General features: G+C 46.3%; 1 protein-coding gene across 1 annotated transcript in view; it reads right to left on the bottom strand.

Moving 5' to 3' along the window:
- The window catches only part of RERE (arginine-glutamic acid dipeptide repeats), a 284,124-nt gene that overhangs the window by 136,094 nt on the left and 121,514 nt on the right, over positions 1-26,516 (bottom strand). The window contains exons 4-6 of the mRNA XM_066637389.1: positions 18,072-18,177; positions 10,990-11,086; positions 6,409-6,513 (exon numbers count right to left, since the gene is read on the bottom strand). Coding sequence (XP_066493486.1) covers positions 6,409-6,513; positions 10,990-11,086; positions 18,072-18,177 — 308 coding nt within the window. The remainder of the gene's footprint in view (positions 1-6,408; positions 6,514-10,989; positions 11,087-18,071; positions 18,178-26,516) is intronic.

The following is a 26,516-nucleotide window of genomic DNA, read 5'->3' as shown; positions in this document are numbered from 1 at the left end:
TTACTCTGCCATGAACTAGATCAGTGCCACTTGAACCCCAGCCTGGGGGCCGGATCCAGACCTTTTGGTTTCACTCCCGCACAGCTCGTTCTCCTGGTAAACCCGGGCAGCAGGACACTCCAGGCAGTTCCGTCTGCTTGGACATCCTGTCTGGCATCCTTCTGGGATGCTGGGCAACAGATGTGACGTCCCAGAGCATCCTGGTGCCCAGGTCTACTGGAGAACAAGCCGCATAGGAGCAGAACCAAAAGCTGCAGCCTTGATAGGGACTGCATTTTCGGAGGAGCACAGTTGCGATTTTGGTCACCACTGAACTACATGACAAGTCACTATTCTCTCTCTTAGCCATTTCATTTGTAAAATGGGGATAAGCTGCTCAATTATACTGCAGGGGTGTTGCAGTGGCAACATCACGGTCACCCATCGAAGAGCTTTGCGCACTCAAAAAAGCACTACAAAAATGCTAAGTATTATTCCTCTTTCCTATCACTCCACAGGGGACAGCTCCCTCTTCACCCTGGTTCAGAGTTCTCTCAGACACAGGAAGAGGTATGCATGCTCTACCACATTGTGACTGCCACCCTAAGGTGTCTTTAAAAGCCATTTCTGTCCACCACTGCATATACGCAACAGGGACCAAATGTGTACACTTGCGGGCCAGGCAAAAATGGGTTAAGAATATGCCATTTCTTGGATGCTATCCCCATCTGTGTGTCTATTAAATACCTGCCACAAGGCAGAAATGGTGCCTGCACTTTGCCATGCTGGAGATGCAGGCACTCTGCCTCTCAGACACAAAAGGGGAAAGGTGGGAAGGTGATAAATTATCACTGCACTTCCTAGACCAGGGTGGCCAACTGCGGGCACACGGACACTCTGAGTGGCGCAAGCAAGTTATCATATATTTAGTAAAACATTTCAACAACAGAGGAAGCACCACAGCAGCTTACGGTTTGCTTGATTTCTTTGCTATTCCTTACACAGCACTCCTTCAAGTTTCTAAGGCTGCAGTGGGCACACTCGGGGTGGCCACACCTACTCTGCTGGCTTTGCTCTGGTTGGAAAATGGGGAGAAAGGCAGGAAAAGAATGATGGACAGGAGAGAAAGTCAATAGGGCAGATGCTAGAGAGTGGAAGATGGTGGGGGTCAAATGGGGCAGAGAGATGGTTGATGAAATCAGCCAAGCCCAGGTTGGGTGGAGATACCATCTTCAGGAAGATCATCTGTAAAGAGATCCCAGCTAAGATCACCTCTGAGGACGAGACACTGAGCAGGCAGAGGGGGGCTGGGCTGGGCAAATCAACACAAATTATATGGACCTTGGAACAAGACCTGCTGGGCTGCAGTCAAGGTCCAATCAGGCCACCTTTCTGGCCTCATCAGCAGCCAGCCAGGTGTCTTTGGAAAGCCTCAAACAGGCAACAGCACTCTCATGTTTCTTGTTCTGTAACTTCCAGCACTCATAGCCCAATCCTAACCTGCGCTGGAAGAGGCAGGCCAACTGGTCTGTGCCACATCCAGCATAGGTTAGGAGGTGAAAGAAGTGCAACTCAGAGCAAGGGGACTTAAGTGCCCTTACCCCAAGTAATGCCCCAGTAAGCTCGATGCGGCTATTTGGATCTGCACCAGTGAAATCGCTGGCACAGATCTGAGCAGCTGGGTGTAATGTTGGGCTGCTCGGGGGCAGGGGGTTAGGATCCGACCTAAGTGCTGGAGGCCAGTCCCACAACCCTCCTGGGCCCGCCTCACCCATGGGCCAGCCTGACACCCTCCCTCCCATCATCCACCCAAACCTCCTGTGACAGCCACCCTTTGCCGGTGCAACCTTGGCCTGGATGCAGCCTCTGCAGGCCAGCATGTATCTTTGCTCCGACCCAGACAACTCCTGAGGAGGCACAAATGCCCTTATGGCACGTCTGCAACACTCCTGGACCAGCGCAAGGGACTTGCAGTGGCAGACGAGCACTTTGGGACTGCGCTCTCAGAGATATACTGCCCTTGAATTTGGAGGCTCTATTCAGCCATTGTGGTGACGATTAAGGTAGAGCAGCAGATGGCGTGCTGCAGGTCGGCCTAGACACTAAAAAGGAGGGGACAGATTGGGAGACCACATACCAAGGGAGTATGCATTTTGATTTTCACTTGTGAAACAAGGAGGCCCTGCTCATCAACACGATGAGATGCTCTTTAGGGAAAAGTTGATCTGTTTAAAATGCGGGCTTATAGTGATGCTCTCTGTGTGGCCTCTTTAGTTCATCTCTTTGCTTCAGGAACAAGGCAGCCACTGATCTGATACTGCAGCTTCCCCACAAGTTTCCCACAAGTGCAAAAAGTAATTTTGCAAGCATGAAGCTCCCAGTTCAAGCCCGAGAGCCCCTCAGAGTGCCTTTCCTGACTTGGCTGGTGCTATAGTGCAGCCTGGAGCCATGACTCAATACAACACCATGCGTGTTCACCATGCAGAAGGTCCCAGATTCAATCTGGCAGCATAATCAGGTGGGGAGGGGGAGCCTGCCCCCCCAACCCTGGAAAGCCACTGTCAGTCAGTGGTGATGATCCTGAGCTGAGATAAGAAGTTGTCTTCTACTGAGCCAGCCTATGCGCCTCCCTAGAAAAGGAGAATCTGGCCATGGCTACTCGTGCTTCAGAAACATCTAGGTTCATAGCATATATAAATATATGCTATATTTAGCACTAGAAAAGTCTTCTGAAACATCAGTGGCTTCAAAACACAGCAGCCATGTTGCTAAACAAGGACCAGGCATAATGGTGAGAGGATCACCTGTACTTAGAAGGCCTTTGTTGGCTCCCAGGTGCAAGTCCAAGTGCCAACATGAATGGCCAAGGAGTAGGGAACCTCAAGGATCCTCTTGCTCCCACACGAATTTGCATGGTAGCCAAGACCTCGCATCAGAGGCCCATCTTGGGCCTTCAGAAAGAGTGACAACCAGAGATAATTTTTTCTTGGTGGTTACCCTGTGGGAAGGATTGCAGTGTATCTGCTTGACACCATCTCTGTTACCTTAAAGGCACCAGGAGAAGCCTGTCCCTGTTCACCTGATCTTCCAGGGGGAACTTATGAAGTAGCTTTCTAACAAAACTGATCTTGTGGTTATGTTTTTTTAATGTTACATCCTACTTTTCTTCCACTATGAAACTCAAAGCATCTAGTAGCACAGAGATAGACAACATTACAATATCAAAAACAAACAACAAATATATAATTAGCCATCAGATGACTGAAGCAGCTTTACCCAAAAGGCCTCGATAAAGAATCAGATCTTTTCAGCAGGCTCCAGAGTGTCAGGGCCCCAACCGAGATGGCCCCGCATCTTGCACCCACCCACCTCAGAGGGTGTGAGCACCCAGACCATGAATTCAGATGTTGAGGAAACTGGCAAGAGGGAACCCAGATCCCAAGCCTTGAAACTGAGCCTGGAAACAAAGCCATAACCAATGCAAATGGAACACAGTCAGAGTCATATGCCTGGTACAGCCCAACAACATGACCAAGGCATTGCGGACCAAAAGCGATTTCTGGACACTTGCAAGGGCAGAATAGTTAGCCAGGTGCCATGTTTGCCAGAAAAGCACCACACACATTTTCTGCACGCACACACACAGACTGCAAAGGCAAAGCTCATGACATAGCTAAAAGAGAAGTGCCCATCATCTGCTGTACAGATTTTTGTCCCAGAAAGAACAGTGGCACCAATAAGTCTTCCAAGGGACATAAATCACTTCAAGAACTCAGGAGCTGGCCACACTGCATCCTCGATGTTCCCTGGCCTCTCACAAACAGTACTCAGCAGGTTTCTATAAAGCGGAGATAAAAGCCCTCAAACCTGCTTCCTTTTTTACATCATGGACTCTCTTTAAGAAAGCTGAGAGCTCACCAACAATATTTCCACCTTGGCAGGGCAGGGGCTGTGTGTTATTTTCCTCTTCAGCAGCAAACTGAACACACTGTCTCAGTTCAGGCCTCCTGTCTGCATTCTGGCAGAAATTTTACTGGGCTAAGGAGGACAAAAAATTTGGCTGTCTGCAATCATGCCACGTCTGGGTCTCTCTGAAGGGGGGGAGAGACACACACATACAGAAAACACAAAAGAGAACATGCATCCAACTCAAACTGCACAGCAGAACACACAAAGCCAGAAATGGAGCACCAGAAAAGTGGGCACTGCAAGCCAGGAGGAATTTTGCTTCTCAACAGCGAAGAGCGAGAACATTCTTATTTCATTTTAGAACATTTTTCCTCCTCAGAGGGTGGGGGCTTACAATCCTCTCCCCTCACTAACAGTAAAACACACAGCCTAATTATATGAGCAACAAACAGATCCTTTAAAAAACACTCTAATCCAGGAGCAGGAGAACTCAGAACTGAGCCAGAAGTCAAAATTAAGGAGAATGAAACTACAGGTTGAGCCTCATTATTCGAGTTCCAAGCACTCACATGGATGGCAAAAAATGCACTATAGCAAATCAATTTAAAAACAAAGTTTCATTGCTCCAGTGATTTAAAAACAGCCTTGCTGACCTTTATGATGCAAGATAAGAGTCATTAAGAAGACAATTCATCAGTTGTCCTCCAAGAGCTTAGAAAGGAGCTTTACTCAGCCCCTCCCTTCACCAATACAAAGTGATCACCTGCTGGGGGGAAGGGAGGGGTCCACTGGAGACTGATGGATTGTCAGTCAGCTGCCCCCTCTCTCTTTCATTAAGGAGGCTCTTATTAAAGGACTGTTCAGTTCTTTAAACTGATTTTAAAGGGGTGCATTTACCCCTTCTCCAGGGACCAGCATATTCCTTCTCATTTGCAGAGGCCATTCGTGTTGAGTCAAATCAGTGTATAAAAAATCCATGTATAAATAGGCTGGACCTGTACACAAGTCTGAAAGGGATACATACATCATCCTTATTTTCTGAGTGGTGACTGACTGAATCAGCCATTTTATCTACTAAGTTCCATTTTACAGATGGGAAACTAAGGCTGAGGGAGAATTGCCTCCACAACATGGTGACCACTACAAATTCTTTGAGCAGCTGGGCCTCTACAACATCCAAATACAGCTTTTACATAGTTGGCTGAATTTTCAATACTGCACCATCAAGAAACTTGGTCGCAGAAAAGATTTTTGATCCGCAGGTTTGGCTCAACGTGGGTCCTCTGGACCCCTGTTGAGCCACATTGGGCCCAACCTGAAGCCTCTGGAGGCTCTTCTGAGACCTGTGGAGGCTACTTGCAGCCTCCGGTCACATTTGGATCTCAGCAGACCCCAAAATTCACATATTTGATATCATGCGGAATTTGATGTCCATGAGGGGTCCAGAAACAGAATCCTTGTGGATAACAAGGGTCAACCTGTACTGGTATTACTGCTTTTTAACAGAGTACCATGATGCTTTATAAACTATGAGGACTGGTCTCTGCTACTAGGAGTTTATAATACAGTATATCTTCTGTATTATAAGTGCAGAAGAGACGTAGGTACTTTGCAACACAAACAGTAATGTAGCCATTATTGTGTGGTCAGCCAGAATTCTGACCACACAGAACTAACTTTTGGGGACACCAAATGCTGCTAATATAAACTGATCCTGAGTTCAGATGTCAGGAGCTAAAGCCCCCAGGACTCCTACTTTTACTGGGAAAACCAGGTTGAAAGTACTGTAGTTCAGATCATCTCTAGTGCAAACAAGAAAGAAGAGACACTTTCGAAATACCGGCTTGACTATGGACCAGACCCGAGCAACTTGAACAAATTGCCATGCACAAAAAGTGGGCTGCTCAAGACAACTAAGGCACTTGAAATAAGACAACTAAAATATACTTGTGCTTCTGTCCTCTCTCTGGTAAAGACCCAGACCAGTGATACCTGGTCATCAATTAAGACACCTTACTGCAGTTTCAGATCAACAGCTGGGACATCTATAAAGGAGCTGGAGTGGGGAAGTCTGCAGAATCCTAAAACAGACCCATAGCTCAGGAAGAACACAGGGCTCATAGGTGAAAGACTCCAGGTTCAAATTCCAGACAGAATCATTATAAGGAACAGGGTTGCAGAACAGCTACAGTCATTGAGTATCAAGCAAGATGGACCATGACTTTCCAGCATTATCTGGAAATCTTGATGAACAACTACATTTTTATTCAGAAATACAAAACATTTAGGGCATCTGAGTGACTTTTATATATCAGTGACTGAAATTTAAAAGGCCCAGAAATCCACTAACTGATGGAAAATAGATGTAATGTGCTACCCTCCCCTATGAATGACAAGGAAAGGGAGCAATGTCCCTCTTTTGCTTCCCTCAACCCACTGCAGGTCCATATGGGTGCATATTCCATCAGGAGACCATGTGACTAGACCTTTCCCTTAGTGGACAGAGGGCATTCCACTTACCTCGTCTCTGGATTGTAGCCCAGGATGTAGAAAAAGGAATCCACCCGAGCTTTAAACTCTCTAGCAGCAAAAATGTCAGAGAAATGGGAGATGTTACACTTCCCCCTGCAAGAAAGAAGGACAAAAATTGCATTAGCCTTGCTAGGTGGGTGATGGCTTATTTAATTGCGGACACCACTGTAAACTCACTCCTCTTGCTCACAGTGCTCATTCCACAGATGCAGTTACCAAGTGGTCATAGTTACAGATATGTCATCCAGCAGTTAATGCTGATTTCAAGATCAAGCAACACATTAAGATGGCTACCCATAACACCACAGCGGTTGCTGCATACTTGAGGGATTCCCTAGGTATGCAAAAGGTGATACGTTTACAAATTAAAAAAGCAATGGAACCAGCAAGATAGCCTGATATGGACTCAGTGTGTTCAAACCAGTAGCCATGAAATGGTGGGGTATCTGCTGGGGGGGGGGGGAACATTACCACAACATTTGGTGTGCAGGAAAAGAGAGGGAAGGAATCAGCCCCCTTTACCCAACTGGTCTTATAACTCTGAATACCAGTTGCTGGGAGAATGATCCAGCAGGTCTTTTCTTAAAAGGCGTCATAGTGACTGCTGCCAAGCTCTTCAAAAAGCTACTTATAGTACATCACCTTTGCACTGGAAAGATATCACACAGTCACTTATTTCTTCCAGTGTTATCTACCTATCAGAGATATCTTCCCCACACTATCATAATGAATAAGAGCCAGTAACAACGCAAGAGGACTGCTTTGAAACATTCTTTGGGAAAATCACACAACCACACAGCTTTCATATCTGAGCTGACAATTACATTACAATCCTGGCTCCAGTCAGCCAGCCAGGCTCACATTAGCTCATGTTCCCTTCTCAGCTTGCCAATTTCAGACGGGTAAGCTATCTTCCTCAAGACATGAAAAGCACTCTGACATTTTGCAGAAGGATGACAGCGCCCCGGTGGAATTTTCTGGTTTATCTTTGGGGAAAAAGCACACACACATACACCCACAAGAGCCCTGTAATAAGCCGAATCAAAAGGTTTGCTTCCTTCCCCTGAAGCAGAGGTTGCAGCCGAGTTGACTTGGAAGGAAGGAGCTTCAGCAGCTTGGCTTTGAAAAGAGAAAAAAAATGTCTCCAGATGGCTTTGCTTAAAATGCCATCTGAGCAGTATCGGCAGGGAGATTGTTTGGTTCACATTTTGACAATATCCATGTGCTCTTTCCGCAAGCCCGAAAATGAGATGCACAATGTCAACAGCTTTCTCATTTGAATTCACTGCAAGCAGTGACTTCTTCCCCGAAGACTAACGGTGTGCTCTCATGAGAGGAGAGAGGGCAATCCATCAATTTGCCCTCAGTGGGAGGTGGAGGACCAGGCATACAGAGCAGGGGCAGAGGAGATTCAGAGCTCCTGAGCGGCTGGCAAGCTTGTTTGAAATCACTCCATTTATTTATCTCTTTTTATTGAGTACTGTAAGCCGCCTTGAGCTTTTGGAAAGGTAAAGTATAAATACATTAAATAAATAAAATGAGAATTTTATTACAGAGACAAAATTACAAACCTTTCACCATCCTATGCCCTGTGTCGAACAAGAGATCTACCTACACCCCCAGTTTGATGCTGTGCATGCTCCAATGGGTAAATTCCAGGTGCACTCCAGAGGGATACTCATCTAAACCTTGACAAATTAACTTGCAGACGTCTCAGGCTTTAAGGCTGGTGGTTGTTAAAATAATAATGTGCTTGCAGTGGCACAAGTCTGCAAGTGGAGTAGTGGGAGGAAAATACATAAACCCACCCCAAATTAGGAGTTCAGGCACAAAATGGTGAACTCAGCCAGGCCAAATTCACTTCTTTGACTCCTACTGTTTTCAAAGCTGGGCCTGCATCTCTCTCAAACTCATCATGTGCAGTTGGTCTGCGCCTCCTCTACCCACAAGGCACAATTAGGGTGCTCTTCCCCACCAGATCAGGAACTGTGCAGGGCTAGAGTCATTCTTGGGTGGGTCAACCCACTATGATCCTTTCTCCATCCAGCTTCTTCTCAAGTTGGGTCTGTGGGAACCAGTACTACAAAGATGGTCCAAGTGTATCATTCTGCCCAGAAGTGGTGGATACAATCAAATTACCAATAAGAATATTACAAATGCACACTTTGGAATTGGCCGTGACCATGTAAGAGTGTCCCAGGGCCACTTCAGGTGCTGCAGTTGGCAGGACTTATTAAAACTGGTCTGCAATTTGCCTGATGCCTAGCTAATTACTCCCTGCTGTTCTTCACACCTTAAAGAAGCTATTCTGGAAAAGCAAAATGGAAGCTGTGCCTACCCCAATATGTTAATCCGGAGATTTGTACATTTGTACGCACTGGGCAACCCAAGCAGTGTATATTCATAGAACTAAAATGTAATTAAAATCAATATTTTAACAGCAAGAGCAAAATTAATCCATCTTAATCCATCAGCAGAAAGCCACCAAAAATAATGAAGGGGCTAACTCCCAAAGGGAGTATGAAACAGTCTCCAACAGCTGAGAGAATGAGCAAAAGGTGGGAATGCTTTGGGACCAAGACCTCCAATTGATCTTGCTTGGTCTCAAGGCAGCTAAAAATATCAACAACAAAAACCCTAATAAAATAAAAACAAACACCATAGCCACTTACAAAGATAATACAGGTTGGCCCTTGATATCCATGGGGGTTCTGTTCCTGGAAGCCCCACAAATACTGAAATCCGCTGATTCCAACATACACAGATTTGGACCACTTGGAGGTTCTGAAAACAACTGAAACAAGGTTCTGGTCATGCCCAGAACACTTCTGAGGCCCACCAAGGCCTCTGTTGACCTCCACAAGTCTCAGAATGCCACCCAGAAGGTTTTAAAGTGAACTTCCAGTTTTCACCAGTGGGCCTCAGAAAGTCTCCCAGATGCTACTGGAATAAAATTCTGGTTGTGTCTGTGGGGTCTTCAGTGGGGTGCAGCTATGAGTTTGGAACCTGCGGCTGATGAAATCCATGGGTTCTGAATCTGCAGTTACGGTGGGCCTGCTGTACTGAAACAACCCTAACACAGCCAGAGTCACAGAATACTAAAAACAAAACACTAATCAATGGAGCAAAGCTACACACATAACCCACGCTATTTATTCCCAGTTGAAATTTCTGCTGAAAAAGCCAAGGCTTCGCCGCTCATGCAAAGGAAAAGAGTGAAGGGGCCCAGTGAGCCTCTCCAGGAAAGATGTTCTACAGCTCAGGCAGACCCAGCACTGTGGGAATCTCATCTCATTTTTTCATCCTTCCCCCATACTTCAGCCCCAATTGCGCAGGCCTAACCGAATGGAAACGGGCGATCTGTCAGGTATTCTTGTTCCAGAATGCACAATGCCTTAGAGGAGATGAGACAAGCACTGGAAAAATGCATTTTGAGCATCCCATAATAGAAAAGAACTGCTGTTACTCCACAAAATATGGTGCTGGACTAGGTGGGCCTGCTGGATACAGCAGGGGTGGTCTTGAGTTTGTGCTCTAAGAGACCTTTGTGTTCAGGCAGACCTTCAATATGGTGAAAATTCTCACCGCCACCACACCAGTTGGTTTCTTTTTTACAGTCTTATTGCTCACTGTGCATTTTGGCGTTTCTGTTGTGTTGTTGTCAAGTGTGTAAGTCAAGGGGGAGTGGAGCAGAGATCTAGGATCACTCCTACAGTAGGAGGGAAGAAAATAAAAACATGGAAATAAAAACCAGAAATATTTCTGTTAACCAGAAAAGGAGCCTGTGATTCGCTTCTCAGCCTTTTGGCTAAGGAGCCTGCAAAACATTCTCTATTTAAATGGACTTAAAAACAGTTCTCTCTCCATACTGGATAATGTCAGCATTCTCCAGAAACAGAAAAAATACACACTGGTTTAGCAGAGGTGACAGGAAGATGTACAAAGAACTCATGCTGTAGTTAGTGTGACACAATCCTTAGAAAACAAACTGCAGGACATAAAAGGAAGATATAATATAGCAACACCTTTAAGGTAAAAAACATTTCACTCATTTTAATATGGAAAATATTTCTTAAGTAGCCTTTTCATTGTTTTCCAAACATTTCCAATGAGAAAAGAAGTCTCGGGGAAGGAAGATAGAAGAAAACATGGGATTTTGTCCCAATTTTTTCTTCTTTTATCTCCCAGGCCTTCACAGCTCTATAACAGGCTTCCGGTGACTCACCCCATCATTCAGTGGGTTTCATTCTGTACCAGGTGAAGTTCTAAGGGCTGCCTCCCATAAAGGGCCGTATGACAATCTAATTGAGGCCCTTCCACCATACCGCTGTCCACCAACATACAAGTTCACTGAGGATCTAAATATCCATTTCAAAATGTCTACCCAAAAAAAAAATCAAAAGATTACCTAAATTACTGGATATGGTTAAAAAAAAAGAATTAATGCAGAGTGGGGGTTTATCCAGAGGTCTCAATGGTGGCCATAACAGTGGAAAAAAAGAATGATATCCTTTAATCAGTATTCTTGGTCTCTGCAGAGCCTTTTAGAAGCTTCTCTTTGAGCCTTACCTGAGGGCAGCAGCGTGGTAGGTATCAACGTAGTCTGAAATGAAGAGCTCCCGGTTCTTGATCACTGGGTCTGTAATAACCAGCTCACGCCCAGAATCTGCAAAAAAGAAGGTTGCAAGTTTGGTCACTATGCTTCAAAAGCACTTCAGACAGCCACCCTGAAGCCCTTCTTCAAAACACGGACATACATGAAGGTTTCAAGATGTGACTAATGTTAGAGGGCCAGGCCTTAAAACAGGGCAACCAGTGCACGTGCCTGCCTATCCATGTCTGCTCAAAACCATAATCGACTATGTGTTCCCTGTGGATACTCGGGTGCAGTGTTAGTACATCAACAGCACAAACAGAGATACAGAGTCAAGAAGGAGCACAGCTCCAGGACTTCCCTTAGAGCAACAGAATCAGTAGGAGCTCTCAGATGCTGCCTTTGAAACTTGGTTCAAAAGATTTTAGACTAGAAAAAGCATCAGGCTCAGCAGGAAGTAAACTGAGAAACTTCCCTAAGGGCATATGCTAATGCCTAGGCTAGTGATTGTCAACCTTCTTTGTCTCACAGCATACTGACAAGCCACTAAAACTACCAAGGCACACCACCAGTGTTTTGACAATTGACAAGGCACACCATGATTCCCCAATGGCCCTACTAATCAATGACCCTCCCCCAAACTCCCATGGCACATCTGCAGACTGTTCATGGCACACCAGTGTGCCATGGCACAGTGACTGAAAATGGCTGGCCTAGGCCTTCATCATTTCCAAGGAAGAGATAGTAGGTGATAGACTCTCTGCAGAAGCACGCGTGGCCTCTGGGACACCAAGTGCCTCTGCGAACGAAGTGTCAGGTAAGACACAGCGAGTTTAGCATCTGGGCGAGGAGAAGGCAAGTGGACCTCTGAATTTTGGAGAAGGGGAGGACGACGACGAGAAGGAGAAGGTAAGTGTACGCTTTCTCTTTGTCTTTTTAACTCCTTGTCTTCTAACTTTAAATCAACCTTAAATCAACTTTGAAAGTTACCTTTACCTAAGCTTTACCTAAGTTAGCACCTAATCTAACCTAAGGGAGGGAATCTAAGGTCCAGCAAGGTGGGGCACAGGAGCTAGGTGAGGGCAATAGAAATTAAATACGTGTGTACATAGGTCTACTCTGGGCAGGAGCAGAGTCCTATTCGTGAGTAAGAGCCCAAGGATCAGGCACTTGGAAAAATAAATAAAACAGAGGAGGATAAAGTGGAAAGCAAGTTTTTCTACTTTGTTTTAAATTAACCTTATACCTAACCCAAATTAAACCTAATCTAAGTTAGAACATAATCTAAACAGTTCAGTAAATTGAGACACATGATCTAGGTGAGAGTAATAAACAAACAAACTCAAATAAAAACTAGCTTGAGGTTAAAAAACAGTCCAGCCTAAGAGAAGCTAACTAGGAGGGTAAGAACCTAGGAAGGGTCAGTTCCCACCCAGCCAGTGTAATTTTAGCCTAGTCATTGACCTGTAGGAGGTGAGAAGAGCCCCATTAGGCTAAACCAAGTGTGGATTAAGCCCATTAACAGCCTTTTGTCTTCCTGAGCTTTTGTAATCTCACCTGGGAAGACCAGCCCCCCTTTCAATCAGCAAGGAGGGAGGGAGGAGGAGCTAGCTAGGGGTATAAAGCTAGTGCCTGCCACCGCGTGAGCCTCTCTGCAGAAGCGCAGAAGTTCAGCAGCAGGGTGAGGAGGCCAGGGCCCCAGACACCGCCCTTCTCTTACCTTGAGAAGAGGGCAGCAAACCAGTGTAGGGTTTTTCAAGTACCCTTAAATAAAAACCAAAAAAAAAGCTATGCAGTCAGACAGCCAGCAGCAGCGCGGGGGCTATCCAGTGTTCTGCATCGAGTGCCACATGTATGACTATATGCCTCTGGGGCATATGTCATGGGTGTGTCCTCGGTGCAAGGAGCTCCAGGGTCTCCGGGAACGTGTCCGCTCCCTTGAAGCCTTCGTGGCCAACCTGGAGAAGCAGAGGCAGACAGAGAAGGCCCATGGGGAGACTTCCGGGGACGATCAGGCTTCGTCTCAACCTCAGGCGTGCAGCTCCTCAGCTGCCCGGGTGGGAAGTCTCGGGGCTGGAGGACGTCATCCTGAAGAGGAGCGAAACAATCCCCTAGGGGGGACCCCTTCTCCAGGGGATGGGCCCGTTATCTGAACGCACTCAGGATACTCCTCAGCGGGAGGGAGGTCGGGGGCTTCTTGTAGTGGGGGATTCGATTATTAGAAACAGAGATAGGGGGGTTTGCGACAGATGTGAGGACCGCATGGCAACTTGCCTGCCTGGTGCGAAGGTTGCGGACATCACTTCTTGTCTAGACAGGCTGGTAGACAGTGCTGGGGAAGAGGTAGCGGTTGTGGTGCATGTCGGCACCAACGACGTGGGCAAATGTAGCCAGGAGGTCCTGGAGGCCAAATTTAGGCTATTAGGTAGGAAGCTGAAAGCCAGGACTTCAAAGGTAGCGTTCTCTGAAGTGCTACTTATTCCACGCGCAGGGCCAGCTAGGCAGGCGGAGATCAGGGGTCTCGATGCGTGGATGACACCGTGGTGTAGGGAGGAGGGGTTTAGATTCGTTAGCCACTGGGGAACGTTTTGGGACAAGCGGGGCCTGTACAAGAGGGACAGGCTTCACTTGAACCAGAATGGAACCAGACTGCTGGCGCATAACATTAAAAAGGTGGGGTAGCCGTTTATGTTAAGGAAGGGATAGAGTCCAGCAAAGTAGAGATTGAAGGTGGGTCCTACTCCACCGTAGAATCTCTGTGGGTTAAATTACCAGGCCTGAGGAGCGATGTAATACTGGGAGCATACTATCGTCCTCCAGACCAGAAATCGGAAGGGAACCTTGAAATGAGGAAACAGATCAGGGAGGTGACAAGAAGGGACAGGGTTGTAATCATGGGGGACTTCAATTATCCTCATACTGACTGGGTCAATTTGTGTTCTGGTCACAAAAAGGAGACCGGATTCCTTGACATGCTAAATGACTGTGCCTTAGAGCAGCGTGTCATGGAGCCCACCAGAGGACAGGTGACTCTGGATTTAATATTGTGTGGTACTCAGGACCTGGTTAGAGATATCAATGTTATGGAGCCATTGGGGAACAGTGATCATGCTGCGATCCGTTTCGATGTGCACGTCGGGGGAAGAATACTGGGCAAATCTCTCACAAAAACTCTTGACTTTCAACGGGAGGACTTCCCTCAAATGAGGAGGCTGGTTAGAAGGCGGTTGAAAGGGAAGGTAAAAAGAATCCAATCTCTCCAGAGTGCATGGAGGCTGCTTAAAAAAGTAATAGAGGCCCAGCAGAGGTGTATACCGCAAAGAAAGAAGGGTTCCACTAAATCCAGGAGGGTGCCCGCATGGCTAACCAGCCAACTTAGAGAGGCTGTGAAGGGCAAGGAAGCTTCCTTCTGTAGATGGAAGTATTGCCCTAATGAGGAGAATAAAAAGGAACATAAACTGTGGCAAAAGAAATGTAAGAAGGTGATAGGGGAGGCCAAGCGAGACTATGAGGAACGCATGGCCAGCAACATTAAGGGGAAATAATAAAAGCTTCTTCAAATATGTTAGAAGCAGGAAACCCGCCAGAGAAGCGGTTGGCCCTCTGGATGGTGAGGGAGGGAAAGGGGAGATAAAAGGAGACTTAGAGATGGCAGAGAAATTAAATGAGTTCTTTGCATCTGTCTTCACGGCAGAAGACCTCGGGCAGATACCGCTGCCCGAACGGCCCCTCCTGACCGAGGAGTTAAGTCAGATAGAGGTTAAAAGAGAAGATGTTTCAGACCTCATTGATAAATTAAAGATCAATAAGTCACTGGGCCCTGATGGCATACACCCAAGGGTTATTAAGGAATTGAAGAATGAAGTTGCAGATCTCTTGACTAAGGTATGCAACTTGTCCCTCAAAACGGCCACGGTGCCAGAAGATTGGAGGATAGCAAATGTCACGCCTATTTTTAAAAAGGGAAAGAGGGGGGACCCGGGAAACTATAGGCCAGTCAGCCTAACATCTATGCTGGCTAAGATGGTGGAATGCCTCATCAAAGATAGAATCTCAAAACACATAGACGAACAAGCCTTGCTGAGGGAGAGTCAGTATGGCTTCTGTAAGGGTATGTCTTGCCTCACGAAACTTATAGAATTCTTTGAAAAGGTCAACAAGCATGCGGATGCGGGAGAACCCGTACACATTATATATCTGGACTTTCAGAAGGCGTTCAACACGGTCGTGCACCAAAGGCTACTAAAAAAACTCCACAGTCAGGGAATTAGAGGACTGGTCCTCTCATGGATTGAGAACTGGTTGAAGACCAGGAAACAGAGAGTGAGTGTCAATGGGCAATTTTCACAATGGAGAGAGGTGAAAAGCAGTGTGCTCCAAGGATCTGTCCTGGGACCAGTGCTTTTCAACCTATTCATAAACAACCTGGAGACAGGGTTGAGCAGTGAGGTGGCGAAATTTGCAGACGACACCAAACTTTTCCGAGTGGTGAAGACCAGAAGTGATTGTGAGGAGCTCCAGAAGGATCTCTCCAGACTGGCAGAATGGACAGCAAAATGGCAGATGCACTTCAATGTTAGTAAGTGTAAGGTCATGCACACTGGGGCAAAAAATCAAAACTTCACATATAGGCTGATGTGCCGCTCATCAAATGTAGCAAAATATATATTTAAGGCACTGTCAAGGCGTAAATTCCTCTATATTTCTTTGCCTGATCAATGATTGGTGGCTACCCTGAATGTTTTAATTTTGTTTTCTTGTTCAATTGTTTATGCCAATAAAGGTGGAATGAATGAATGAATGAATGAATGAATGAATGAATGAACATATAGGCTGATGGGTCCTGAGCTGTCTGTGATAGATCAGGAGAGAGATCTTGGGGTGGTGGTGGACAGGTTGATGAAAGTGTCGACCCAGTGTGCGGCGGCAGTAAAGAAGGCCAATTCTATGCTTGGGATAATTAGAAAAGGTATTGAGAACAAAACGGCTAATATTATAATGCCGTTGTACAAATCGATGGTAAGGCCACACCTGGAGTTTTGTGTCCCATTCTGGTCGCCGCATCTCAAAAAAGACATAGTGGAAATGGAAAAGGTGCAAAAGAGAGCAACTAAGATGATTACTGGGCTGGGGCACCTTCCTTATGAGAAAAGGCTATGGTGTTTGGGCCTCTTCAGCCTAAAAAGAGACGCCTGAGGGGGGACATGATTGAGACATACAAAATTATGCAGGGGATGGACAGAGTGGATAGAGAGATGCTCTTTACACTCTCACACAACACCAGAACCAGGGGACAGCCGCTAAAATTTAGTGTTGGGAGAGTTAGAACAGACAAAAGAAAATACCGTATTTCTTTACTCAGCGTGCAGTTGGTCTGTGGAACTCCTTGCCGCAGGATGTGGTGATGGCATCTGGACTGGATGCCTTTAAAAGGGGATTGGACAAGTTTCTGGAGGAAAAATCCATTATGGGTTACAAGCCATGATGTGTATGTGCAACCTCCTGATTTTAGAAATGGGCTATGTCAGATGCAAGGGAGGGCACTAGGATGAGGTCTCTTGTTATCAGGTGTGCTCCCTGGGGCATTTGTTGGGCCCCTGTGAGATTCAGGAAGCTGGACTAGATGGATCTACGGCCTGATCCAGTGGGGATGTTCTTATGTTTCCCATACTGCATTATGGCTACACTCCAATGCAAATTGAGTTTCGTTGAACACAAGAGGACTTCCGAGTAAATATGCAACGGCCAGCATGTTTTGAGATACAGGTTGAGCCTACTTATCCGCACGTTTTTGATTCACAGATTTGGCTCAACATAGGTCCTCCAAACACAACCTGAAACCTCTGGAGGTGACTGGAGCTGTGCTCCGGAGGCTCTTCTGAGGCCTGTGGCGGCTGCACTTAGCCTCAGAATGGTCTCTGGAGGTCCTAAAAGGGCACATATGGTTTTCCGGTCTTTCTAGGACCTCCAAAGGCCTTTCTGAGACCCATGGAGGCTGCGTGCAGTCTCTATGGGCCTCGGAAAGGCCCCGAAAGTGTTGGAAGAAGACTCCCAGTTTTGCCTTCCGACGCTTTCGGGAGCCTTCCAATGCTTTTGGTGGGCCTTTCTGGGGCCCATGAGGCCACATGCAACCGAAAACTGGCTAGGACCTTCAGAGACCATTCTGAGGTCCAGACACTACTGGAGCAAGGCTCTGGTCATGTTTGGAGCTCAGTGGTGGCCTGAAATCTACGGGATTTGATATCTCACAGAATTCGGAACCTGCAAGGGGTTCAGGAACAGAACCTTAGTGGATAACAAGGGGCCACCTGTACTTTTAAAATCATTTTTCTATACATTTGTTTTAAAACTACTGCAACTGACCCCAACAGTGTGGCATGAACCTGGATGTTTAAATTATGAAGTTTCAAAGCAGAAGTAAGTGGCATGAGAACAAGCCACCCTAGTGAAGAAATTTAAAGTTGCTTACGTTTTGCTATGGACTGTGGGTGTGGCTCAAGCATCGGGCTTTGGGGGGTGCACTTTCAGATTTACCAGTACACTCCCTCCCCTGAAAGAATCATTTGTTGTGACCCAGTTATGGCACTCCCCAAAGAGACACTGCAAAGGACAAGAATGAATATGGAGGCATTTAGCTCATGAAGCGTTGAGATACAAAGTCCTGAAGATCTCAGCTCCTCTTTTAAAAGAAGTGCAAAGTTCCTAGCCCTCATGGTGGTGGAGAAAAACAGAAGGGGAAGAGTCTTCCAAAAACCACAGACAATTGAAGCAGGCTAGGTTTGAGATTTTAACTGTCAACATGCACCCGTCACTTCCCATACCTCTCTCCCCACCCCCACACATGTCCCAGGCAACTGTCTTAAAGCACATGTGGCTCTTAGACTGCCAAAGACAAGAATGGCTCAGCATGCTCAGTGACTGCACAGAGGGCAGCTTGATGGCCCCACATAAGCTGCTCTGAGGCTCCCAAAGAAACAGTGAAATCATGGCAGTGAATCAACAGATGGAAGACACCTCAGGACGGTAAGGTAAGCTTTGCCATTCGCAATCTGCTTACCATTTTCGTTGTGTCGGTCCTGCACTAAATGTTGGTAGACTGAGTCTGGGACTTCAGACTGGCGGTAATACCATTTGACGTTCATGAGGAGATGGTCCCGTTTGCTCTGAAAAAGAAAAGAAAAAATCTAAGTGACACCCAAGGAAACTGGCCACCCCACTTTTTCCAAGGCATACTCAGAAATCAGCTCAAGACAACTACATTGCTTTCCCTTCCACCACAGGAAAAATCAGAAGCCAGAAGTTGAGGAAATGGTGGCAATGTTCATCTTTCCACCATTACAGAAAAGGTGACGCCACACATATGCAAGCCTTCAGGTTACCATTCCCATCAGCAGATTCACAAACACACAGGGTTCACTGGCATGGCCCTGGGGGCTGTGACCGCAAGGATAAACACGGATCCTGTCCAACCCAGCTGTCACCTTTGCTTGCATGTCATTTGGCCTGGAACCCAAATGAGCAGACACAATTAAACAGGGTCAATTTCTTTCTTAACAAGTAAAAGAAGAGTTTGGAAAATATTTCAAGTTTATAGGCTCCAGTCCGAAGGTTTTGAGACTCAGAGTTAAAATGGTAGGGGCCAGCTTTGCATAGGGCTTTAAAAAAAAAAGATTCCAGTTTTCTTCTAGCCTCCTGCAGAGATACGGCTTTCAAAACACAATTTGCAAATCTGCCCAATTTGCAAATGGCTCAGATTCTCAAAAATTGCGCCATGCTTTGCAGCCTCCGTGGCTCAAGAACATGGGCCATGAGAAGGAAGGAAACATCTGACCTCACGATGTCACAGATACAGCCACTAGTTCCAGAAGCAAAGGGATCCAAAATTTTTTTCAGTCACCAGAATCGTCATAATTACCTCCTCCCTAGGCAGTGACTGTCATCTTCACAAGTTGCAATTTACCAACTTGTTTAAGTGAATGTGGCCGGAGAACCTTCCACAATCAGATCTGCAGCCACCTCGGAACACTTAGAGCACATCTAAAATAGTTCCTTGAAAGAAAAGCATTCCCAGGACAGGAATTGTGCAGCCTCCTTTGGTTGACAGGAGGGTTGGGCTGCACCCTTCAACCTACGCAACTTCATGAAGTCTATCAAGTCATATCACCTCCCCCCCCCCCCCCAAAACCCTACCGGTTTCTGCATATCAGCACAGAGGCTCAAGACTAAAGATAAAGCCAACTGCAATACTGCAAAACTTCCAGTCAGTGGCAGCATTGTGTCAGGGAAAGAAGAAACTAACCAGATATTGGAAAGGAGCACATGCGCCTGCATGGCATCTTTTCAGCAGTTCAGAAGTGCAGCAATAGTATGTGCATAAACCTGGGAGGAAATCAGCATGTCCCACTGCAGGGGCGCACCTCAGCAGCAGAGCCCTCGTTTTGCAGGCATAAAGTCCCAGGTACGACCCCAGGATATTGGGCAGGAATGCTGGGAAAATTTTTTGCCTGATACACAGGAGAAGTGGTGTTACCACAGACAAAAGAACTGGGCTAAGTGGCTCAGCAACCCATTTGATTGTAAGAGGTGGAGGTGAGTCTTGTGCATGCACATGGTCCCAAACTCACCTCCTAGAACCTTCAGCTTGTATAACAAGCAGCAGGGCCAGAGACCAAACGGATCTAAGCACATAAATTACATACATGTAAGTCTACAAATAAACAAAATGTGTAGATTACCTATGAAAAGCAAATACCACTACAAACTACAAAACCACTTGCTTTCCTCTTTTACTAAAATGATTTAGTAAAAATATTAATTTCATATTTTCACCTTAGCATGTGACCCCCTTAGGCACAGGGCCCAATTGCGAGCAACTGGCTTCAAGCCAGCCCTGCTTGTACAACATCAACCAGTCCAAATTATAGGAATCCTCCTTCCTACTGCACTTAATTCCTATCAAGAGACCAAAGTAGGTTGAAGAGGTGCTTCCTTCACCACTTAATCTTTTGGATGCCACACTGCTAAACGAACCCATGGCTTCACAGTGGGAGTTCTACCAGCTTGCCCCAAAACACACAGCTACTGAAGCCACTGTCTCTGATTGCATGGGGAAGCTGGCCCAGGCACCTCCCTCATTTCTAAGTACATCTAGTAAAAATAATTAACCAATTTTTCAAAGACACTTTGCCTGACAAATTAGGAGTACCAGTCCATCACAAGAGTTTAGTCAACTGGTTTCTCCTTTTATATTCGTATAGCACTCTGAGTGACCATGTGCTTTGCATGTATATTCTGAACACAATCCTTCTAGTAACCTTGTAAGACAAGTATTAGGCCTACTTATTGCAGTTGAGGAAGACAGAGGGAGAGGCTTGCCTGGGGCCACCCAGTGAGCTCTGTCTCTTAGCTGCTGAACTTTACCAGCAGTTTTCTCAGTTTTCCCAGCTGGCACCTGAACAGGTGTGCCTGATCTGTGTTCCATGGATCCCCGCAGATATGGAAACCATAGATATGCAGGATGCCTGCCACTGTGCACCCATTAATGTGTTTTTAAGACACACCAAAGAGGAAATGGTCTTGCTTGTTAACAGGGTTGCTAAAAGCATACAAGCTTATCATACAACCAGACATACAAGCATACAAGCAGACAGCATACAACCTTCAGGCTGTCTCTCCTGGATGCTTGAGAAAAATTAGATTGAGGTTAACAGGAAGCGGTTAACCTTAAAGACAGAAGTTTTTAAAATAATTAAGATTTTAAGGTCCTTCCTGATTAATTAGGGCTGCAACATTAGCAGTCTTGTGACCATTTGACTCATCTAACCCTCTATACACTGTAGCTGTAATGTGTACCAATTTCTGCCAACAGCCTTGGATGGGGCATATATGAAGTCCTATGTGCCATGTGTCAAGATACATGGGCTTTCTTGCTACTGATGCTTTTTTTTAGGGAGACGTTGGGAAGAGTCAAGGAACAATCCCCCCTCCATGTAAACCCCTTGTTTGATGTAAAGCCCAGTTCTGACTGCTCTCCAGCTGCCTCCTCTCAGCGTGCCCACTCACCGCCTTGCCTCATTTCCGAAGCTGAAACACAGAATGGCAGGAGAAGCAAGAACAGCACAGCTGGAGTCCAGGGGTCTGGAATAGGGCTTCTACTATGGCCTGGGGAGAGACGGGGCGGGAGGGTGCCCTTTCTCTTCAAGCATGCTTACCCACAAGCTCATCTTGGCAATGCTTTTATCAATCAGAAGCCAATGCAGCTGGCCTCCGCCTAAGCACCTGCGGCAGACCAAACTGTGCAAACACCTGCCTGCAGTTTCGCTGGCTGGCGCTCTCTCTGTGCACCTTGGACAATGCCTGCTGATGCCTATCCTACCTGCAGAGCCTTCTTCCGCAGGCCTGCCACTTCTTTGTGCCGCCAGGTCTTTCCCCTTCTCCCTCACTGCAACACACTAATACCCTGGGCTTTGCTTGCCTGGCAGCTCAAGCTGCTTCTGCCATCAGTTTAGCACAGTACATCCATTTCATGGCAGAAGGTGATGCTGTGCCCATTGCAAATATAACAGTTGAGGACACCATCAGACCCATGAAATATACAGCCCCCCACAAGGCAGACCTCGAGAAAAGGAGCTGAGACCAGCATATTTGTGAGTGCCAAATACTGACAGAACATGCTATTGTCAGAAATATCTGCAACTGAAACTGGGAACTCTTTTCAGACATCTCTGCCATATACCTTCAAGCAAATCTACGGAGCCATAAGAGCTGGAAACCCAAGTGGTTCTTTCAGCATAAGCTGAGATTCTTAAGAAGCTGAATTCCGCTGCCCACTCTGTGCTCAGGTGGAATTGCAGTGCATGCACTAGCCTGAATGGCATCCTGCCAGGCTGTTTTTCCTTTTTCTAAAAGGGGAGACAATGCTTTGAAGGCTAAAAGAGCAAGTAATTACATGTCTCAGCTGAGAATCTGTAATTCAGTGGCAGAGCAACTGCTTTGCACAGAGAAGGTCCCAATCCCAAGCAGCATCCCCAAGTAGGGCAGGGAAAAGACCCCCATGTGACTCCCTGGACAGCCACTGCCAGCTTGTATAAGACAGCCCTAAGTCAGATGCCCCAAATGGGCTAACTCAGTGGATGGCAACTCCGTGGGCTCTCCTGGGACTTATTGCCCCTGAATAACTGGGACAAATTCAGTCTAAGAAGCCTCTCCGTAGATTGGATCACTGGAGCAAGAGGTGGGATCACTGGAGCAAAACACTGGGGTTCCTCGACTGCAACCATCTGTGGTAAGACACCCAAGAACCTGGGCAGAATCAGAGGAAAGCAGCCACACGTTCAGATGCCACGTCCTCCAACCACGTCAGTCTTCGGAATTTCCAGGGCCGGCCTATCACTGAACAAGCTCAGGGAGAAGCATCTGACCCAACAACCAGCTGGGAGGAGCAGCTTTACAGGCACACACCAATCCTCAAAAACAGAGCGGTCAGCATTTGTTCGGCCATGCTGACTTGCTGCCTTTGGCGTTTTACATCACCCTCTGCGCCAACATGGTAGCAGGGCTTTCAATAGCCGCATGCAGAAAAGAGGCAAACAGAAAGAAAACCCTTTTGCTGTTTACAACAGCGGCGCTAAATAACCAGTTACATTTAAATCCCCCGACAGATGATGCAACGGAAAATGTGCTGACGTGCTAATTTACCGCAATCTGCTTGCTGCTGATATCAGAAAGCATTTCTCTTGCAAATCACAGCTACCCTTTAAGGTATCATGTCCCCGTGATTGCTTCTTTTGTGTCCAATTAATTTAAAAGGCTTACCCATGAAAATCAGGCTGAGTATCTTCCTCTAGCACAGCAGCATTGCTTGGGGTGCGTGTGTGAGCGTAAATCAGATCTTGCTGAACATATCAGTGCCTAATAATACATTGTGCCTTATAGTTTAAAAGCCCTCATTGAACCAGAATTACTAAACAGAGAATCATGAAGTTAAGAGAGACTCAAAGACCACAGGGAGCCTATCTCCTGCCATGAGAAAAGCCTTTTCACTCAGACACACATATTCAGACTGATATGTGAATAAAGAGGACCAGTTGCCACTGGTTGTTGAAGGTAGCAAGAGGCTAGTTTCTCCTCCTTGTCCAGGAAAAAGAGGTAGGGGTAGAGATCCTGAATGCACCAGCAAACACAGGATTTCTTTTCTCCCTGGTACACTCCCTACTTTCCAGCTGAGTTCTAGAAAACCTGGCTGGATCCTAAGCAAAATATTTTTGCGCCCTTACACAAGAATGGATGTTTATCCTTATCTGGACAGACCATGTATCCCATTTAGCCCAGCATAGTCTTTTAACTGGAAATCCCTCTCCAGGGACTAAAAGACAGAGAGGACCTCCCCACGCCTGGCATTCGAGATGCCGGAATTCAGCATGGAACCTTGGTAAAAATTCTGCCACTCATCAATTCATTACCAATATTTATATACTGCCTTTTAACAAAAACATTCCCCAAATGGTAATGAAACAATTTTGAAACCCACAGAACAGCACAAAACTCATCAAAAACCGACTGCGAACCAACAACAGTAAAACATGCACTCACTTCCAGGTGATTCCAGTTCATTCCTAAATGACTGTAGAAGTTTTATCTTGTTTTTTAAAAGGTTTTACGCATCTCTAGAAAGGAAATAGGATGGCCCATAAATAGGATGGCTCAAGGGAAAGCAAAGCCACATCGCCAGAGCCACAAGCAAAAGGTGTGGATTCCTGTCTCAGCTCTTGGAAGACGGCACCTGAACAAGCAACAGTGACCTCTACTGAGTGAGCCCTTCCCGAACTCAGCTCCTCCAAACCCTGATTTCAATGCACTGCAAAGGAGGGAAAACCTCCAACCAAGAGGTTTGTGTGAATGTGATGCTCTACGCTAGGAAGCTTCCAGTGCAACTTTTTGGGGCTCCCATCCTCTTAACCTGAACCCACAAAGACTGTAACCTTTAAACCTGTTAGTGCTATCTAATGACTGTTCCATCTACAAGAGCTTTTCTAATAGAAACAGGCCGCGATGGCTTATCTCTGTGCACAAGCCAGGACTCCAAAAGCCGTCAGCTTGATTGAGCACAGTAATGGAAAGCAGGAAATGAGAAGGCTTGGTTAAGCCGCGGATAATCGATCCACGTATTCAGCCAAGTGGGAACAGAGCAAGGGAATAAGTGGCTTGGGATATCCAATATTGTTGCTTCCAGGACCACATCCCATTCCTGTGATCTATGCAGGATAAAGAATAATGTATTGACAAAACAGTATATGGATTCTTCTCTCCAAGCCATGTGCAAATATAAAAATGTCTCACCTTCGATACCTTTTTCATGCCTCTCCACTTATTCTGCTCTTCCTCTGCAATCAATAAAGCTGGGAATTCATGAACCCGGAAATTAATTCATAGTCCTGTCTGACATAATTCACACAAAACTAAGGCAAATATTCTCCCCTCTTTTTGAAAAGACCAAAATTTATGCTTGGAGTCTTATTTGTGGAATGCAAGCAAACTAGAATAAAAAAGATCAGACGACGTCCCAGACTTTAAACTGCTGTAATCTTATAAAATGACAATGTAGACCGTCTGGACATGATGGGATCCTCTTATGCTGCCCCATGGGGTCTTGTTAGAATTTTCTTAAAACCCATTTGATTTTTTTTAAGGTTCTGGTCCTCATTGTTTCACAAGTAAATTTTGAATACACAATTGCAAAAGAAAAGAAAGTGCTGCAAGGCCATGATGTTCATCACCATCACTACCACCACATCATCATGGGTAGTAAAGGGAGTTTTTTACAGGTATCATTACGGAGAGCACTAATTTTAAGACATACAAATTCACCCACACAAGTTAAGAATCCCACGTGGCATGAGGTTATACACAACCAATAGCGCAACTCCACACAATAGTACACCCTATTGAAGGCAATGGGTCTTACTGGGACATTCATATAGAACTGCAGCCAAAATTTCACACCTACAACGGCAGAAGGAATGACATTTGCATTTCAAACAGCACACGGACATAGCCTTCCAATTTGTTTAAGGAGTTATTACTCTTCCATTTTCATTTCAATCAGCTGACAATCCAAAATACCCCCATGTTTCCAGGAACAAAAAAAACTACCTTCCAAAGCACACCGTCTTTTTTTTCCAATACAGAAAGGAAAATATTTTATCTTTGCAGAGAAAAAGCAAATGGGGGAGGGGACTCTCTCTTTCAAATAAAACTATCATAAGCTATTTCACAAAAGGTCACAGGCCGTTGCTTACTACCTCTCATTTAATCCCACAGAGGCATCTTTCTGCTCCGTTTCCTTTTTATGTTCTTTGAATTTCACTCTGTAGCAGCTGATGTCAGATAAGCCAAGCAGAAGCACACACGAAGCCTGCTGTTAAGAACAGGCAAAAACAAGAACAAACCGTTCTGTGTAGAGGTGGCATGCCAGATCCGCTCAAACAGAAAGCAAGCACAAAAACCTGTCCTCTTCAGCCCACTGTATCTGCACACCTTTACCTTGGTGCTAAAGGTACTGCACTCAAGGCAAATACTCACCTATGCTTAGCGGAGAAAATCGTTTTGCATGCTGGAGGAGCACAAACATGGTACAAGGGAAGTGTGCCACAAGAAATGAATTCATATGATGGATTCAAGATTCCTGTGAGCCCAAAGTACCATGTCCAGACTAGACTCTGCCTTTTGCACCTCTGAGCATATCAAACCCCAGCAGGGCTCCAGGATGTAGAGTTCTAACACCTCAAGAGCCTAGCAGGCTGACACAAGTAAATGCACGGTCCCAAATAAACATGGGTTGCATTTCAGAACAGCGAACAAGGACCTGAGGGGCAAAGGTCAGGGCAACAACAGAGGATAAAGAGGGGTAAAAGAAGGAAAGTCATCAAAACCTGGCAGAGCTCAAGATCCACAGCAGTGAACAGGAAATCAGGAGACTGGGCAGAACAGTCATGCCAGAGGGGAGTTGCTCAGATTGAGGAGCAAACACTGAGGTTCAGTCTCTATAAGGGCTGGTGGCTGCAGGTCAGTTGGCTAGATTCTCAGGCAGGCTGCAGCTGCAGTCTAGGGGTTGCTCTTGAAGCACAGGGCTCTGCCTGCCAGATGTGCGGTGGAAGCAGGACTGGTGGCGCAGACTCAGGTACCAGAGCTGGACTGTGATTCAATTCACACACTCACGGGGGGGGCAGGCGATTCTGCAGTGTTCGTTGCACTGAAGATGCAACCAATGCAAAAATGGCAGAAGAGGAAACCTCAACAGCCCACTGAACCGTGAGTGTGGGCTCAACTGGTGGTGTAGCTGGAGGGGGGGAGCTCCCAGCCTGGCGGGGACCCTCAGCAGGGTGGGCAAGTGGCCCCTCCTTTCGGAGCCATTCTCAGCGGGGGGAGAAAAACAGAGCCATACAGCTCCGTTTTGCTCCTCGTGCCGGAAATGGCTCCAAAGGGAGGGGCTGCTTGCCCGTCC

Source organism: Tiliqua scincoides, chromosome 9 (genome assembly GCF_035046505.1).
Source record: "Tiliqua scincoides isolate rTilSci1 chromosome 9, rTilSci1.hap2, whole genome shotgun sequence".
Lineage (NCBI taxonomy): Eukaryota > Metazoa > Chordata > Lepidosauria > Squamata > Scincidae > Tiliqua > Tiliqua scincoides.
The sequence above is the reverse complement of the archived record's forward strand: the minus strand, read 5'-3'. Positions and strand labels throughout refer to the sequence as shown.